This window comes from Monodelphis domestica, chromosome 1, assembly GCF_027887165.1.
Source record: "Monodelphis domestica isolate mMonDom1 chromosome 1, mMonDom1.pri, whole genome shotgun sequence".
Classification (NCBI taxonomy): domain Eukaryota; kingdom Metazoa; phylum Chordata; class Mammalia; order Didelphimorphia; family Didelphidae; genus Monodelphis; species Monodelphis domestica.
In genome coordinates, this window is record NC_077227.1 from 35,404,847 (window position 1) to 35,423,730 (window position 18,884).

An 18,884-nucleotide genomic window follows, 5' to 3' on the forward strand; every position below is an offset into this window, starting at 1 on the left:
AATCAAATACATCAAATGTTTTATTAAAAACTGAATTTTGAACATGAACAAAACACCTAAACTAGACGAGTAATTATGATTCTATTTAGATGGATTGATTCTAGTAATTAAATTATCATAGCAACTGTTCAGTCATTGCTTTTAAGTTCCACTCAGACATCTTGGCTTATTCATTAATTTGATTTCACTCTTTCTCTTATAAGATCATAGTTACTATGCATTCCATTCTTATGATTCTACTATTTTCATTTTACACAATTGCAAAATTGTCTTTTCTTTATATTCCTTATAATTGTCACTTTTAATTACATTACAGTATTTTATTACATGAAATGTACCACAATTTATTTAATGACCCCCTTATGATTGATCTCGTTTTTTCATTTCTAATTTCAGTTAGTGTGTTTTCTCTCCTTTTTTTTTTGCTAATTACATCAATTTTGTTGGTCTTTTCTAAGAGTCATCACTTATTGATTATATTATTTTTAATTTTCCATTTCTATTTATATCTGGACAAAATTTTATTATCTCTCCTTTTTCCCTACTTTCCTTTGGACTGGCATTTTGTTCTTTTAGGTACCTTTAGGTATTATTCATTTAGTCTCTTTGCCTCTTATAAATTTGTCTCAGAGAACCACTTTAGTGGCATCCCACAGATTAGTGATATTCAAATCCTCATCTTTTAAATTGTTATAATTTTTAATTTGTTCTTAACCCAGTTATTGTTTAACAGATTGCTTCTTGATTTAATATGTAAGCCCAAGATGGCTTTTATTCTTAACTTAGGGCATTGTTTTTTGTTTGTGTGTATGTGATATGTTAATATAGTATCAGTAATTTTTACTATCGTGAATATACCAAAGGCTTCTTTAGACCAAAGAGTGTGATCTGACTTGAAATTGTATTACCCATTTTTTTCCATTTAGGTCTTTCATAGACTATATAGACTATTGAGAGACCATGTGATATAATGGATAGAGAATGATGAAATTGTTTTCTTTGTCTCTTGCATGTGATTCCTATTTCGAAGAGGTTTGAGAGGTCAATGGGACCCAAGAAAATGTTTTGTCTTCTATCTTCTTGGTCATGTGACATGGAAGTCAGATTCATGAACTTGGATGAAAAGAAATTACATTTTGCTTTCCCATTAACCTTTGGTTCCCTTTATAATCCTGTGTGTTTTGTTTTAGGTGTTTATAAACCTAATTCTGGAAAGGGATCAGTTGTCTTCATTGGGTCTATGTCACATAACAAGGTCAAGAATCCCTGTTTTAGATCAAAGCCTCCATTTTGGCCCATTCATCTCATTTGGCACTAAATATATTTTCTCCACTAAGGATCTGCTTTGTTGCCTCATTATGGAATAGGAAAGATTCTGGGCTCTCTAAGGCTAATGCAGGAGAGTGCAATCTGGAAAGATTCTGAGTATAGCCTACCGACAAAATATCACCCAGTCCTTGAGTTATATGGGACCATGGGGGTATTGATCTATCAATTAAACAACATTTATTAAGCACCTACTATGTGCGAGGCACTGTGTTAAGAGCAGGTATTCTTTCTGTAGCACACCAAATAGTCATCCAGGCTTTGCTTAAAAGCCTCTTGAGTCCTCCTTTAATGTGTCTCTTCATCCAGCTTGTTTAATGGGTATTTATTATCCTCTGACACCTTCATCGAATCCATTTGTGTATGTTGGTTCAGCTCACAAATCTATAATGTCTTCTTTATTCTTTCCTATTTTCCTAAATAGCCAAACTGCCTTTTATCAGTTTATGGGAGCTTGTCTACATAGATTTTTTTTTGTTTTGTTTTCTTCTTGTTATTGTTAGTATGGATTTTTTTTCTAGATGTCTGGATTTATTATTATTATTCATTAGTATTTTTAAACCAGTCTTGTGATTTCAGGAATATAGGGCATCCCAGATGAGAAACAGCGCCTTCCTGGTGACCTAGAGTCTTGGGGAGTTGCTTGCCGCATTGAGAGGCTGCCCAGGATCACACAGCCAGAAGTGTCAAAGCTGGGGTTTGAACCTAGCTGAGATTTCCTTACTCCAAAGACCAGCACTTGCTCTCCACTATCCAGTCTGCTCCTTGTAATTAATAATTGACATATAATAGCAATAGTAGTAGTCTCTCAGTAACCGAAGATGATGATTGTCTTTGTGTGTTTTTGTGCACAAAGACACTTGTGTGTGAAGGAGATTTAAGTGGAAAAGTCAATGCTCAGGGACAGTCCCACTCTCTCAGCATTGGAAGCCTGGGTCCAGTGGCATGAAAAATTGTTACACCTGGAGACTTCCTCAGCTGCATTGGCTGGCCGTGTTGTCCTTTGTGCTCCAACACGCCCTAAGCACTCCACAGTGCTTTGCTGCGTCGCCCTCTCAGCCGTTGAACCTTCTTGTTGGTTTCTTCCACCTGTTCTGCCGAAGCAGTCTTCACATGCTGGGTGAGCAAAGCCCTGGTTCACCAGGGGTCACTGGCCTGTTGAAGCCATTGCCCGGGGTGTGGCTGCTGCCACATGCTAGCAGCTACTGGGAGCCACAAGTGAGAGCTGGGTGTCAGGTGGGGGTCAGAGGCTGAACAGCTGCCCTAAGAGGGCATGACAAGCCCTCCATACCAGAGATACTACCCTCCCTGAGCACCCCATACACCCAATAGTAATAGCAATAGTAATGGCAAAAAGGCATATTGGCAATACTAACAATAATAGTAGTTATAGTAATAGATACATTAGAAATACTAATAAAATAATTTTAGCTATAGTACTAGTAATAGATACATTAAAAGTACTACTACTAGGGATGGTAACAGTAATAGGTATATTAGCAATGCTAACAAAATAGTAATAGCTACAGTAAGAGTAACAGATAGATGAACAATACTATAAAATCATAATAACTACAGTAATAGTAATAGATTAACAATACTAATAAAATAATAATAGCTATAGTAATAGTAATAGATTAACAATACTAATAAAATAACAATAGCGACAGTAATAGTAATAAATTAACAGTACTAATAAAATAATAATAGACAGTAATAGTAATAGATTAACAATACTATACAATAATAACTACAGTAATACTAATAGATTAACAGTACTAATAAAATAATAATAGCTACAGTAATAGTAATAGATTAATAATACTAATAAAATAATAATAGTTATAGTACTAGTAATAGATAACTACTACTAGCTATGGTGATAGTAATAGGTATATTAGCAATGCTGCCAAAAGAATGATAGCTACGGATATTAGCAATACTAATAACAATAATAGGGGCAACTGGATGGCTCAGTGGATAGAGAGACAGACTTGGAGATGGGAGGTCCTGGATTCAAATTTGCCCTCAAACACTTCCTAGCTGTGCAACCCCATAACAAGTTACTTAACCCCAATTGCCTGGTCCTTACCTATCTTCTGCCTTGGAAGTGATACTTAGTACTGATTCTAAGACAGAAGTTAAAGGTTTGAAAAAACCCAAATAATCTATCTATACTAATATGAACAGATATATTGGCAATATTACAATTAATAATAATAGCTTTGTAATAGTGATTCACATATTAGTTATATTCGTAATAATAGAATAACAATAATAGAACAGATAAGCAATTCTAAGCATAAAAGCTGACCTTTATATACTACTAATTTCTCATTTCTTTAGCACTTAAGACTTCCTTTATTTTCACCACCTTGTGAAATAGGAAGTGTAAGTATGAGGATTCCCATTTTACAGAAGAAGATATAGAAACCTGGGCTTGGGCAGAATAACCCAGTTAGCAAGCTGATCTCTACTCTTGCCGAAGTAGTAGGTGATGAACTACTTAGCCCTGCATATTTCTTGACTTCTTCATTTTACAGAGGAAGACACTGAAGCCTGGACAGCTTGGTCACTCAATCAGGAAAAAAGCAGCACATCAGGATTAGAATCTGAGTCTTTTAACACCCAGGCTGGGGCTATTTCTGCGAAACCATCAACAGAGGAGGGCATTTAATTTATCTGTTTTCCTTTGGGTCATCCAGTTGCTGAAGATAGCCAGAGTGAGCCCTTGACTAAGCTCATCTCATGGTTTTTTGCCCTTCTGTTTGGTCCATTAGGGTCTTTCTTCCTTTTTAAGGGAAGAAACGCATATACTTGGCATGAAATCATCATGAAATTCATCATGCTGGCAGAAAGATGCTCTGTGATTATTAATTCATATTGTTCTCTGTTCTCCATCCCATTCAAAATCAAGACCTCAGACTGAGAAGGGAGTCCATTTGCATAATATTTTGAATGTCAGTAAACACATCTGTCAATTCTTAGAGCATAACAAAATGCAGTCATACTGTGCACTCAAGGAGTCTTCCAACCATATGGTTTGGGAGTCCCACTGTGAAATCTGATTACCACATTAAGCTAATTGACTTGAAAGAATGGAGAATAATTAGGAGGGGGAGAATGAATTTGTACTCTCCCAGGAAAACATACTATTGTGGAAGTATTCTTTCCCCCTCTCTTCTGCTTTCTTCTCTCCTCTTCCCCTCTGTGAATTCTGTCTTCTTTTTTCCCTCCATATATTAAAATCTTTAATCTGGAAGAGAAATCAATATAAGCCTTTTGGTTTTGGAGTAAAAGGAGGGATAAAATGATCTCTTTTTTTCTAGCTTTAAAAACTAAAGAGCATAGGATAAAGTCAGAGGGCTATTAAAAATTTTCAGTCCATCCATCCTCTTCCCCGAGCAACGTATCTGAAACTCATTCCATGATTTTGATACACATTCCTGTGGAAATTTTAGTTTTGCTTCAACTGTATGACTTTGAGTCATAGAAGACTTAGTTTTGTTCTCATTGTTCTAGTATGTATAATACAGAGCAAGTCAATAATTATTTCTGTTGCCATTTAGAGCAGGGGCAGCTAGCTGGACACTTCCCAGCTGTGTGACCCTGGGCAAGTCACTCCCCCCATTGCCTAGCCCTTACCACTCTTCTGCCTTGGAACCAATGCACAGTATTGACTCCAAGATGGAAAGTGAGGGTTTAAATAAACAAATAACTAAAACTAGGTGCATTTTGTGGGGGGAAAAAACCTTACCTCTAAATATGTCTTCCAACAACTCATTTTCAAAAGCCAAAAATTTTACTTTCAAGGCATATTACCTGACCTGATATGATGGAAGCATGAATGATAAAATTGAAAGTCAATTTATAATTTGTTTCTATTTATTTGAAACACAGCTTCTAACAAGTTGGTATACTTTGGGAAATCCATGACACAAAGAACATTGCTATAGCATTAATGTGCTATACATTTTTCAAAAAGTCAGCTGGGTGGCTTAGAGGATACAGCACTGGGCCTGGAGTCAGGAAGACTGGTTCAAATCCAGCCTCAGAAACTCACTAGCTGTGTGACCATGGGCAAGTCACTTAACTTCTGTTTGTCTTGATCCCCTGGAGAAGGAAATGGCAAACCACTCCAGTATCTTTGCTAAGAAAATCCCTTACAGGATAAGAGTCAGATATGACCGAGCAACACATATGTTTTTCAAAAAACTAATTAATTTATTTATTCAGAATATTTTTCCATAGTTACATGCTTTATGTTCTTTCCCTCCCCTCTTCCCTCCCCCTTCCCTGAGCTGATGAGCAGTTCCACTGGCTTATACATGTATCATTGCTCAAACCCCATTTCCATATTATTAATATTTGCAATAGAATAATCATTTAAATTAAACAAATACATTTTTAAAAGCTACATTTTCTCTCTTTTTGAAATGTCACAATGCATAATTTTACTGCCTCCAAACAGACCATTTACAGATTAGGTCAATAAATTTGTAAAAGCCATAAAAATATAGATTTCTTCCTAAAATTCAAGAATGAAAAAGATTGGTATCTGAAGAAGAAAGGAGGAAAAAATCAAACTGAAATAAAAGTCCAAGAATCAGGTCTAAGGTTGGGGCTTTTTTGGATGGGTTTTCATTTTCTTCTCTTCCTCTACCACATACATTCCTCGAGGGCTTGCTCACCTGCAGCCCCTTTCTAGCTCTTTCCTTTCCTTTCCAAAATGCTTAATGCTCTCAGTACATATGTATGTCACTTCACATCATGGAACCTAGAGCCCTGTTGGTGGAACTCTAGAACTGGCCTAATCACCTCTACCACTCCCATCTAGAGCTGGACATTCCTGGCTTCCAGAGCCATAGGAAGTATTCATGTTCATTGTTCCTGCATCATTCCTTCTTCTCTCTCATGGATCCATGTAGCCCATCTGATTAGAACTTTCTATTCTTAAACACAGAAGAAAAACAACTGCTTGATCACATGGGTCCAGGGGGATATGATTGGGGATGTAGACTCTAAACGATCACCCCGGTGCAAACGTCAACAACATGGAAATAGGTCTTGATCAATGACATATGTTAAACCCAGTGGAGTTGGGTGTGGGCTATGGGAGGGGGTGGGAGGAGGGGAGGGAAAGAACAAGAATCTTGTAACCATGGAAAAAAATATTCTAAATTAATTAATTAAATAATTTTTTCAAAAAAAAAAGAACTTTCTATTCTTGGGCAACTTCTCTACTCTTTCACTTCAGGTTGGTAAATCATCATTTCTGCTTCTCTTCTAGGCAGTTCTTTCTCTTGTCTTAACTGCCTTTCTTAATTGTGAATCTCCTCCCCATTCCAGCTCTTCTTGATGTTTCTGGTATGAAACATTTGCTGGATGCACATATTATGCATCTTCCCTTTTGCTTTCCATCTTCTTCTTTAGCACCATTCGTGTTTTTCTTAACAGCTCCCTTTGCTGCTTTTCCATTTGGTCTGAAGACTTCCATCTAAGCTTTTCAGGAAGACCATCTTCATCATCTACTTGCTCAGACAGTTCCATCTTACGGGGACAGGAGATATCAATAGAACCACTCCTTTGCTGTGACATTCAAATGCTTTCTTATAGCTGGCTCAGAAGTGAATTCAACAATACCTTTTCCTGTAAATCTCCTCAATAATCAAAAATTATGACAGTCTTTTCATTAGGTCTGAATTGGCTGAGTGCTTTTCCCAGTGATTCATTGGAAACTAAGAATAAAAAAGATTTTGCAAGATAGAGCAGTAGCATGTGTGGGAAAACAAACACGAAGGTGTCACCCTCTCATGAGTTTTATTGCAATTTCTGCCAAGACTAGATTCTGTTTTGATGAATCCCACTCCTTTGCCCTTGTTGATAAAGACTTCACTGGGTTCACCAACAAGGGAAAATAATTTCTGGAAGACTTTGTAATAGCAACTGGTGCATTTCCAACACATAATCTGCATCACTGGTTGTACATTTTCTCTCCAGGCCTCCTCAAAAGAAACAAGTTTGCTTGTCTCTTGAATTCAGAGTTTGGTATCTTTGCTGTATCCCATAGCCCTGGCGATGGGGAGGTGGCAGCAGCTGCTATTGGTGGTATGATGGGTGGTGCTGTCACCCTTTTCAGCTCCCTATAACTCCAGAACCTGCCTGTGACAGGTCTGTGATCAGCAAGTGGGTGAGCACAAAAGCAGAGAAGTTGGTGAGGGAGTAATTGTGGAGTCTATCTTGTTGATCACAAAATAGTGGGAGATGCAAGACAAATTTAGTCAGCTAGATTTCTGAGCTTTTCAAGATGAGGAACAAAAAATATAGATCTGGAAATTTTGTTTCCATTCAGAATATCGTGAAACCAAAAAGCTCTGGAGGCTGTTATTCCAATTTCCACTCACCCTGGCAAGTGGGAACCCTAGCAGGCAGGGTCCTAGGGAACTCCAGAGGGTGATTTCTCTAATATGATTGCTTACCAGTCTCCAGTAGTGTAATTCCTTAAGTACCAACCAACCAGTTAACATCTCCCCAAATTACTCCCTAGAAATTATTGCTCCAATATAATTTTGACTACTTAGCATCTTCTCAATGTCTTCAATAGAAAATGTATATTTCCTGAGAAAATATAATAAATCCTGATATACAAAAATCTCTGCAATTAGAAGACAAATCTATTCCACTCTCTCTGTCCCTGAGGAGAATCGAATCACACTTAAAATGACAGCTACTAGACAATTTCCCCTTCAAGTTCACTTCTAAATGTGATATAACCATTAAGTAGATCACTTGCTTGCAGGACATGGTTATGAGGTCTATTCACTGTTGGACTGGGTCAAATACATTGTTCCTTGAGATGGTTCTGCACTAGGCTTAGCTGATGTGGCTAGTGGCTGACTTTGCTATGGACTCTTGCTTTTTTCAGAGCTCACAAGGTTATAACCTGATCTGTTCCATCATCAATACCCATTCACCTTAAGACCAAGAAAGAAAAAACAACAGGGACCAAAGAAACATCAACACCATTCATCCATAGCCCAGTGGCAGCCTGGGAAGAAGATGGCGCAGCTCCTACTTCTCTACTTTCCTCCCCACTCCAAAAGTTCATATCCATTCTTTTTCCTCATAGAAGTCAATTTCCTCCATTGGAGCCTGTGGGTATATTCATTTCTGACACCAAAGTCAGTTAAAAAGCCTTTTTCTTCATTATACGGCAAATGGAAAAGAAATGGTCATGGTATAGCTGGGTTTCTTCTGAATTAGAGACAGAACTCCTTCATTGCTCATGATAGCGCTTTTCTGAAAGCAGGATTTCCAAGCTACCTTGGAGAGCTATAGTCAACAGCAAAAACTGTGCATGCTCCAAAGACCGAACCCTTGGTGGCCAGACCTTACTGTATAGGCAAACAATATTAACTGTGGAAGCCTTGGGAGCTTCACTAAAGCACTCTACCTGAGTCTTTCAAAGAGAGGAAGAAGAGAGGTGGGACAAGTGGAAAATAACCCAACCCAAGTCGGAAAATCCAGGTTTAAATCTCAACTCTGTCACTCATTAATATCTCTGTGATGTCAAATAGTTTCTCCTCTTTGAGGCCCAGTTTTCTTTTCTGTAAAATAAGGTTGTTGGACTAGATGGTGTTTAATTTATCTTCCCACTCTAAATCATATGCTTTATATCATAATCTTATTTTTAGTTTTTTCCAAGGACATGTTACAGCTTTTTATCACAACCTTGATAGGACTGGTAACAGAAATTTTGTTTCTGTTCAAGCATGAGGTGGAGAGGCTAGAATTATTCTGCCCATATCTCCTGAGGGGGCAATGACTATGAACATTCCTCTCCAACTAGAGCTGATGCTGGTTCAGTGCTAGGAAACATAGTTTTCCAAAAGGCCATTATTCTGCTTGCATATTTTATTTATTTAATTTTAATAAATTAATGTTTAATTATTTAAACTATTTAATTTATTATTCTCTAATCATAATTAAATGAATATCTTAAAGGCCCATTATTTGGTCAGTGGTTGTTTCTTTAACTTACTTAGATTGTAGACCTGTGCCTTAGTAGATTGTTTTGTGAAGACCATAGTTATTATTGAACAATTTTAACTCCTTCCTTTCATGCTTACAGGTTCTTTTAAATGCCTTAGCTTATGGTGTAGTCAGGGAATTATCTCCTTTGTGAATCAAAAAGAATTTTAGAAAATGAAAGTTAATAGTGTGGAACAATTGGAATATTTTTACTCTCAGAGAGGGCATCTGACTGTAGAGAAGATTGGAGAGCATGCATGATTAGTGATGGGCAAATATTTGTTTTGTGAAAAAATGAAAGAATGAGAACTCCTTCCACTATAACTTGCTGAGTCTGACTTTTGTGCCTATCAAAATTCAAGTACACATTTATTAAAGGGCTGTTGTGAGTATTTAGAAAAGGACACAATAGTCACCAAGAGCCAACATCAAGATTAGGTTGTGTCAGACTGTTTGTAAAAGAGGTAATGAAGAGAAATGTAAATTCCTCTCCCCTAGAAGTCCAAGAGACCTAAATTCTAATCCAATTTCTAGCAATGGGTAAGTTGGGGTATCATTTCCCCCTTCTTTCAGCATTAGGGGATAGAACAGTGGGCCAGGAGTCATGAAGATGTGAATATAGAACAGGCCTCAGATGCTTACTAGGTGGTGACCTGGGCAAGTTATTTAACTGCTGTCAGCTTCAGTTTCTTCATGTGAATATTGTATTTGTCTCTCCCCTGATTTTAACAATGAAGATACTTAGCTCTTCCTTGATTGTGAAAATTAAATTGTAATCCCCTGTCTATTTTTAGATTTTAATCCCCTAAATGTAAACACAGTACTTAAAGTTGAGTATGGAGATCTACCCATTTTGGATTTTAACCACAAAAAGATGTGAACATCCATTTCATACATTGAGTGGGAGGTCTGTGACTCATGTGTGAAAGAGTGGGCAGTCCTGGAGTGGAGTGTTGGCTGTGATTGGTAGACATAAAAATTTAAGGGAAGTGACACAAGAGAAAAAAGTCTTTAAATGTGGAAATAAAGACACACACAGAGTCTTGAAGGGAGTCACTTGGAGGGAAGACACTTGGAGTGAAGAGAGACACTTAGAGTTTGAAAGAGACACACTTGGAGTGAAGCCTGCTGGAGTTGAGGCTGATAAAAGAATCTGCTGATTGAACTGACAACATGGTAAGTGTAAAGACTGATTTCCTTCCTTGCCCTTTCTGGAGGCGTGAGCCTCCAGGAAAGGCCCATGGTCTTGAGACTCCTTTCCCCTGGCTGGGGCCTTAGAATTTCTACCTGGCTCAGAGGAAGCCAGAGCGCTCTCTCTCTCTCTCTCTCTCTCTCTCTCTCTCTCTCTCTCTCTCTCTCTCTCTCTCTCTCTCTCTCTCTTTCTCTCTCCCTTTCTCTCTTCCTCAATATATTCCCCTCTATTGTAAAATAAACTACCATAAATTCCAATTTACTTTACTAATTAATTTTTGGGATTTAGAAATTAAATCCCTGGCGACCAATTAAATATTCAGTCCAACAGTAAATTTAACAATCATCTGTTAAATGGGTATAATGAATAGCACCTACCTCCCAGAGATAGTATAAGAATAAATGAGATAATGTCAGCACAGTACCTGGCACAAAATGGATACTTTAAAAAGCTTGTTTTCTTACATTTTTCCTTCCTTCCTGTCTTCCTTTCTTTTTTCCTTTTCTTTCCTTTTCTCCTCCTTTTTCCTTCCTTCCTTCCTTCTTTCCCTCTTCCCTTCCTTCCTTGCTCCTTCTTTCCTTTCTCTTTCTCCTTCTTTCTCCCATTCCCTTTCCCTGTAAATTGAGAGAAAAAGAAAAAAGAAACATTTCAAGAAGAGCTGTAAGACCACTTGTCACATAAGTTGTAGAGGGGATTTTTGTTTAGATATGAATTGGAATAATTGATATCACTCAGAGGTTCCTTCCAGCCCTGAAGTGCTGTAACCAAAAAGTCATTATCTGGTGGTCAGGGTTTTAGTGATGTATCTCTCTGCACTTGAGCCATTCCTTGGAAGAATTAGTGGAGGTCAGAAAAGCCTTTGATTTGAATTCTGCCTTTGACACTTAATAGAATATTCCTAGGCAAGTGACTTCAGTTCCATGAGCCTCAGAGTCCTCATCTGTAAAACAGTGACAATCCTAGCACTTCCTTCACAGTGTTGTGAGAATCAGAGGAGATTAGGCATATGAAGCACTTTACAAACTGAAGCTGTATATCAATATGGGCTATTATTGTCATAGGCATGTTTTGTCTATGGTCATATTTTCATCTTAGGACAATGATTCTTAGAGTGAGAATCTGCACATCCTTCCCCCTTCCTCACTTGGTCCTGGATTGAAGCTCAGAACTAAAGACCTAAAGATGTCTAAGCTTTGGGAAGTTTAAGTACCCTCCCATAAATCAAGCTGGGCATAATTCTAGGGTTCCAGGCATAAGTTCAAGAGGGGTTAAAGATATATCAAGAATGGTTGAATTCAGTCTCAAACCTATCTAACTGATCTATTAGCTGGAAGACCTCATGTAATAATAATATAATAAAGTAGTGGTAGTGGTAACATAATTAATATAACATAATACAATATAACATAACAACAAAATATGACAATATAATAAACAGACACAATGATATAATATGATATGTGACATGATTATGATATAAATCATTATATAGTATTTTATTATAATATAAAATATTATATAATATTATATTATACCATAAATTATATAAATATATTTACATATAAATGTATTACATAATAATATAATAACTGTGAAGATGGGATTGACTTTCCCCTGGCCTATTTTTTAATTAATCAATCAAAGCTAGAGTTCACAAGCCACTTAGAGAGCTCCACCCTTTCAACTCAATCAGTCAGAAACTTGTGAATCCTTTAATAAGAGTTTACACCCTCATAGGATGAGAGGTGGAACCTATAAACACTGTTCCCCCAGGCAGTGCTAAGCAAATTTAAAGACTGCAATCAGTCCCCGTAAAGTGGAGGAAGGGACAGGAAGTGATTTTAAAAGAACTATAAAAGGTGATGAACATCCTGTACAAGAAGTCTTCATCCTAAATTTTTGGGTTGAAAGAGCTTGGACTGGAACTATGGCTCTTGAACTGCTTCTGGTAAGACTGATCCTGGATTTTCTCCTTTTGGATCTTCTCCTGTTGAGTGAAAAACCTACCCTCCTTTCCTGGCTTCTGGAGAGATTAGTTCTGGAGAGGCCTCCCCTTCTTGGAGGAGGCCACATGGATTGAACCCTTGTTTAATTCATGTTCTCTGGCCGAGGGGTTAATGAGCTCTGCATGGGTTGAGCTGAGGACCAGAGCAACATTTAGGGTGATAAGCTAGACTTCTTACTTTACCCTCTTTCATATTTCTCTACTTTCATTCTCTCTACTCTTTTTGTAAATAAAAGCTGCTAAAAGTAATTTTAACTTGGGCTGCATTAATTTTAAAATCAGCAACCACAGTACTATCTTAGAATTCTCATATATTTAGTCCAACCATAAAATTTAATTCCTTATATAAGATATTATTATGTAATATTAGTGTGTGTGTATATATATATGTGGATATATTTAAGTATATGTATATATGTCTATACATAAGCACAATGTGAGATACTTTATCCAACATTTAGCTAAAATCTAGGTAAATTATATTGATAGTACCTCTCTATCCCTTCACTCTTATCAATCTATCAGTTGGATGGTCTTGTTAAAAAAAAAAAACAACGAAATTGGTCTGCTATGACTTCTTACTGCTGAAGCCACGTTTTATTCCTTTTCTGTTTCCCTAAATACCTCTTTTTTTTATCCCTTACCCTCTGTCTTAGAATCAATACTTTGTATTCCAAGACAGAAGAGTCAAGAGGGCTAGGCAATGGGGGTTAGTTATGCCCAGGATCACATAACTAGTTAGTGTCTGAGATCAGATCTAAACTCAGGTCCTCCCAACTCCAGGTCTGGTGTTCTATCTACTGAGTCACCTAGCTGTCCCTAAATACCTCTTTTAACAATCTGTCCTAGAATTCTGCTAGGGATCAAAGTCAATCTCATTGACCTGTAATTTGGAGATTCAATTCTTCTTCCTCCCCTCCCTTTCTGTTAAGAAAATTGGGAAGTTTGCCTTTCTCCAGTCCTATGGTTCTCTCCTCCATGATCTTCCAAATAGTACTGATAGTAACCCAAAAATCACATCTGAAAAATGGTCAGAAAAGCACATTTAAAGCCAATCATGGGGGCAGATGAGTGGCTCAGTGGATTGAGAACCAGGCCTAGAGATGGGAGGTCCTGGGTTCAAATCTGGCCTCAGACACTTCCTGGCTATGTGACCCTGGGCAAGTCACTTGACCCCCATTGCCTAGCCCTTACCACTCTTCTGCCTTGGAACCAATACAGAGTTTTAATTCCAAGATGGAAGGTAAGGGTTTAAAAAAACAAAACCAATCAGAAGAAAGATTAGAAGAAGAATGAGAAGAAAAATAGAGAAGAAAGAATGACTGCCATTTGTAGAGTGCTGTATAGCACACAGATTGTTTTTAGGCATAATGATACAGGAGAAAGAGCCCTGACTCTAAAGAAGGAGAACCTAGGTGCAGATTCTAGTTCTATAGCTTGCTACTTTTGTGACCCTGGACAAGTCACTCAACATTCCTCATCTGTAAAATGAGAGGTTGGACCATATGGACTCTGAGATCCATTCCAGCTCCAGACCTAGTTTCTTATGAATCTATGATTCCATGGACATTCACCATTACCATACAAGGTAGATGGAGTAAATCCAAATGAATGTATCTAATGGAGAAGCAGCTCTAACCCCCTCATCTCCCACAGGGTTCTCAGTTTTGAGAAATCCATGATCCATGTCCCCTACCAGTTCTTAATCTGACCCCCACATTTTATTGATATCTCTTGTCTTTACATCATCTAAATTTCACCCTCTCATATCAAAGAATTTTTTAAAGAGGAAAAGAGGGGTGAGAAATCGGTAAAAAGAATAAAGATGTTGAAAAAATATGACAGTGTTCTATTCCCACAGACTTCCTACTTCTGCCCAAGACTGGGGTGCAGAAGGATCTTCTTACCTCTATTCCTCAAAGGTATTATTATCCCCATTTGGCAAATAAGGAGACTGAGGCTGAGAAGTTAACCTAAGCTCTTCAAAAGTCACCCCAAGGAAAAGCAGTCCCAAGGGATAAATAGAAATGTAACCTCTGGTAGTGAAAAACAGGGCTGTTTCTGTTGACAAAAACCACCCCCAATAACAATGGGGCCAGATGAGGGAGGAGCCCAGGACCTCATTTTATTTCTATCAGTTACTCTGTTTGAAATCACTTTAGCTGACAGCTCAAAAAAGCAATTAAAATGGTGCTTTGATTTCATATGCCCCCATTTACAAGGCACAATATCCACTTATTGCCTCCCCTGAGGGAGGATGATTCATAAACAGTAGGAAATGGACTTTTTCCCAATACTCCCCACTGTGGATGGGGAAAAGTTTAATATCATCATTATGAAAGATCCAAAAACAATATTAAGTGGTTTGCTGGTTTGTTTTTGTTTTTGGTCAAGATGAAGGGACTTTGTTGGGTAATTCACTCTGAAGAATATTTTTCCTGTGGATATATTTAGCTGGGAGGGAGCCAGAATGGTATGGGCTAGCATGGCTTCTGCCACTAACTTACCAGGTAACCTATGGCAGTTCCCCTCCTGGTCTCTTGTGTGACTCTGGGTAGGTTATCTAGCAGAGGTGAAGTGCTTTGTAAACCTGGGTACTACAGAATGTGAGCTATTAGTGATGGCTTAAGTTGGAACAGGCTAATCAGCTCAGAGAACAATGGGATCCTACTATCCAGGCTGCCTCAGTTCCAGAGTCCTAGACCTTGGGGCTGAGACCAGACCAGATAGGATATTCTACTCCCTCCCCTCCATCAGCAGACCTCCCAACCACTGATAGTCTGCCTGCTTGCTTGACATATAGTAGCCTCCCTCCCTCCTTCTCTGACTCAGTCCCTGAATCCCCTGAGTGCTGAAGACTGAATTCCTGCTTGCTTGCCCTCTCCTCCCTAACCATACCTCAACCCTACTCCCCCAGTATCCCACTCCAGATCTGCCCATTTCTTCCACTATTCCCTCTGAAATTCCCAAGCTATAATTCATAAATGCCCCTTCATTTTAGATCTCTTCCTCTTGGCTGCTATCATTGAGACATGGCTTCCATCTGCTAGGTCTCATTGAGGTACAATACCCTAACCTCCCATTTCCTCAGTTTACCCAATTCCAATGACCTGCATCTCCATTCCACCTGAGCTACATATAGGCTGAGCTATATGCCCTTGATCTTTCCATTACTCGAAAGCCTGTCATTTTCATGACATGACCCACAATTCTTCCATTTCTAACTATTATCTGTCCCAGCTCATTACCCACCTCATAATATGCTCTCCTCCCTTTCCAATATAGGGTTCTTTATTAACCAGTTCAATCCTTTACTATCTACTACTCAAAAAATCTTTTCTCCCTTGTCCTATTGCTAATCATCCTTTGGCAAACCCCAACTCTAGATAATTTCCACCATTTACCTCCTCTGTTTCTATACACCTGCTCCTGGATGAAACAGGAAAATCATGTTATTGTGCTGACTGGGTACAAATTTATATTACCCAATCTCAACTAGGTCCTAATTGCAATAAAGCGATTACCTTCTATTCCCTAATTCTCTACCCTACTCTCCATAATGGTTGTTCCTAATCTTCTTTTCCCTCCTCAAAGCTCCCATAGCATACCTACACCAATCCTTAACCCAATCAATCCTCATCTCTTATTTTACTGAGAAAATTGAGACCATTCACTGAGCTCCCTCTTCTTCATCTCAGAACCCCCTGACATTATCCCTCGCTATCTTTTTTATGGCCATCTCTGATGGCCAAAACCAATTTCTCTACATGTAGCCTTGATTCCATCATCTTCCATCTTCTCTCAAAGATTGCCCATACTATCATTCCTTACCTCATAAATTTTCAATTTCCCCCTTTTAGTGGTTCTTTCTTTGCTGTTTGTAGATACACCAAAGTCTTTCTCATCCTTAAAAAATTCTCATTACAACCACCATTTAAAAATGCTGATTAAGCTACAGGAAGGGGTGGGGTAAGGGAGGGAGGGAAAGAATATGATTCTTGTAACCAAGGAATAATGTTCTAAATTGACTAAATAAAATTTTCTATAAATAAACAAACAAATAAATAAATAAAAATTCTGTTTAATTGGTTGTGAATACTACATAGCCCCAGCCTCCTTCACATATGAGACCTTGAAAATTACACTTGGATTCAGGACATGCTTTGGATCTGCATCTACTCAAACACTATGGTGCAAATCTTGCCTTTAAGAAAGAGGCCAGAGATGCAATTGAGAGAAGAGCAAGCAAACAGCAGTAGCTGATCAGTAGAGAACCAGCAGATGGCAATAAGAGATCAGTAAACCAATAGCTAGTCTGGCTTTCTGGTGATATAAACAAAGAAAGCAGCCCAGCAGATGACATCAGCAGTTCTTCATGGAAACAGAAATTCCAGAGTTCAATCATTTTTTCTTTCTTTTTTCTTTTAAGTATCTAAATTGTAGTTACTCCTTCCATGAAATGTACAATATCTTTTGTGCTCTAATGTACACTGGTGAGAAAATCCCATATGTGGAATGATTCATTGAGGAGAGTGACATACTAATCTCCCAGAGAACCCAAAGTGAGGAGACTTAACATGCTGGTCTTCCATAGAACCAGAGGTGGAGTATTGTGTGAATTAGATATCTGGAGGACCTCCAACCTAATAGAAGACTCACCATAGGGAATAACCATAGGAATCACAGAATCATGTGTCTGAGCTGCCTGCAGGGCAGGTTAGATTTCTGTTGGTGAAAGCCCTGGTATGGAAATATGACATATGGAGGCCATGGACCAATCAAAGGATTTTGAAGGATCCTACAAAGGGTTTTTATGAAATTTGAAAAGCCAGTGTAGGAAGCTGGTAAGTCTTTTGGTTTCCATCTCTCTTTTAGCTCCCTGGTCTTACTCTCTCAGCCATTCTTTGAATCATTATGGTGGCTCTTATCTATCTTGCCATCTCTGGCAAGAGACTTTGTGAAGGAGACTGCAACAGGGTGAAATCAGGTACCTGATCTTACTTTAAGTCAGAATGGTGGGAAACTGTCAAGATTAATTTCTATTCATAACATAAAGGAATAAAGGGTTTGGAATACATAGATGACAATTGAGCTTGGATTATAACCAAGAAAAATCTAATGATCAAATTTTAGTATAATCCTTTAAGGGAAAAAATTAATGTTTAATGAAATAGAGTGCTTTCAAGCACTCATGATGAAAAGACCAGAGCTGAAGAGAAAATATGACATTCTGACTCAATTGAGAAGACTCAAGAAAAGTATAAAAAGGTAAACATGATAGAGAAATCATAAGGAATTCAATAATGTCATACTGTTTACATTCCTATGTGGGAAGATGACATATGTAACTCTTGAGAATTTTATCATTATTAGGGCAATTAGAAGGAGTCTTTATAGTTGGAGGGCATGAACATGAGTCAATCATATTGGGATGATCTCAAAAAAAGTCAAGGGGTGAGAAAGAGGGGAAGCACTGTGAAAAAGGTGAAGGGAGATGGTAGAATGGGGGAAATTTTTTCATATAAAAGAGACATAGAAGGAAGAGCTTTTAAAATGGAAGGGAATATCAGTGTGGTGACAGGCAATGCTTGAAACTCATTCTCATTGGAATCAGTTCAAAGCGGGAAGAATATATATAATATACACTTAATATTTTATATATATGCACATATATTTATATAGTTATACTCAGTTGAGTAGTCATCTGTCTTACCCAATAGGGAAATAAGAGGGGAGAGGGATAAGAGAAAGATGTTTTGATAAAAGGGAGAGCAAATTAAGGGAAGCAGTGTTTAGTAGTAAAACAGATTTTTGAAGAGGAACAGAGAAAAAAGAGAAAGAAGGATAAACAAAAGAAAATGTAATGGTAGGGAATACACAATAGTCATAACTATGAATGGGATGAGCTTACCTAAAATCTAGATGTGAATAGCAGAATGAATTAGAAACTAGAATACAACAATAGAGCGATATTTTTACAAGAGACACATTTAAAACAGAAACACACATGCAGACTTAAAATTCTTCTAGAATAAAATCTATTATAAAGTATAAAAAAGGGAGGGTAACAATCATGATCTCAGACAAAGCAAAACAAAAAATAGACCTAATAGAGATGATCAGGGAAACTACATTTTGCTAAAAGATACCATAGACAATAAAGTAACATAAAAAATTACATCATGTTTCTAAAGATCTCATTTCTCAAATATATAGTGATCTGAGTCAAATTTATAAAAACAAGAGCTATTTCCCAGTTAGTAAATGCTTAAAACATATATACAGGCAGTTTTCAGAAAAAAGAAATCAAAGCTATCTATATCCATATAC

General features: G+C 37.7%; 1 protein-coding gene across 1 annotated transcript in view; it reads left to right on the forward strand.

Annotated features, from left to right (window-relative positions):
- The first annotated feature begins 10,214 nt into the window (after nt 1–10,214).
- Nucleotides 10,215–18,884, forward strand: part of CHRNB4 (cholinergic receptor nicotinic beta 4 subunit) — a 71,752-nt gene continuing 63,082 nt past the window's right edge. The window contains exon 1 of the mRNA XM_056797030.1: nt 10,215–10,533. Within this exon, the coding sequence (XP_056653008.1) occupies nt 10,531–10,533 (3 nt within the window). The 5' untranslated portion in view covers nt 10,215–10,530. The remainder of the gene's footprint in view (nt 10,534–18,884) is intronic.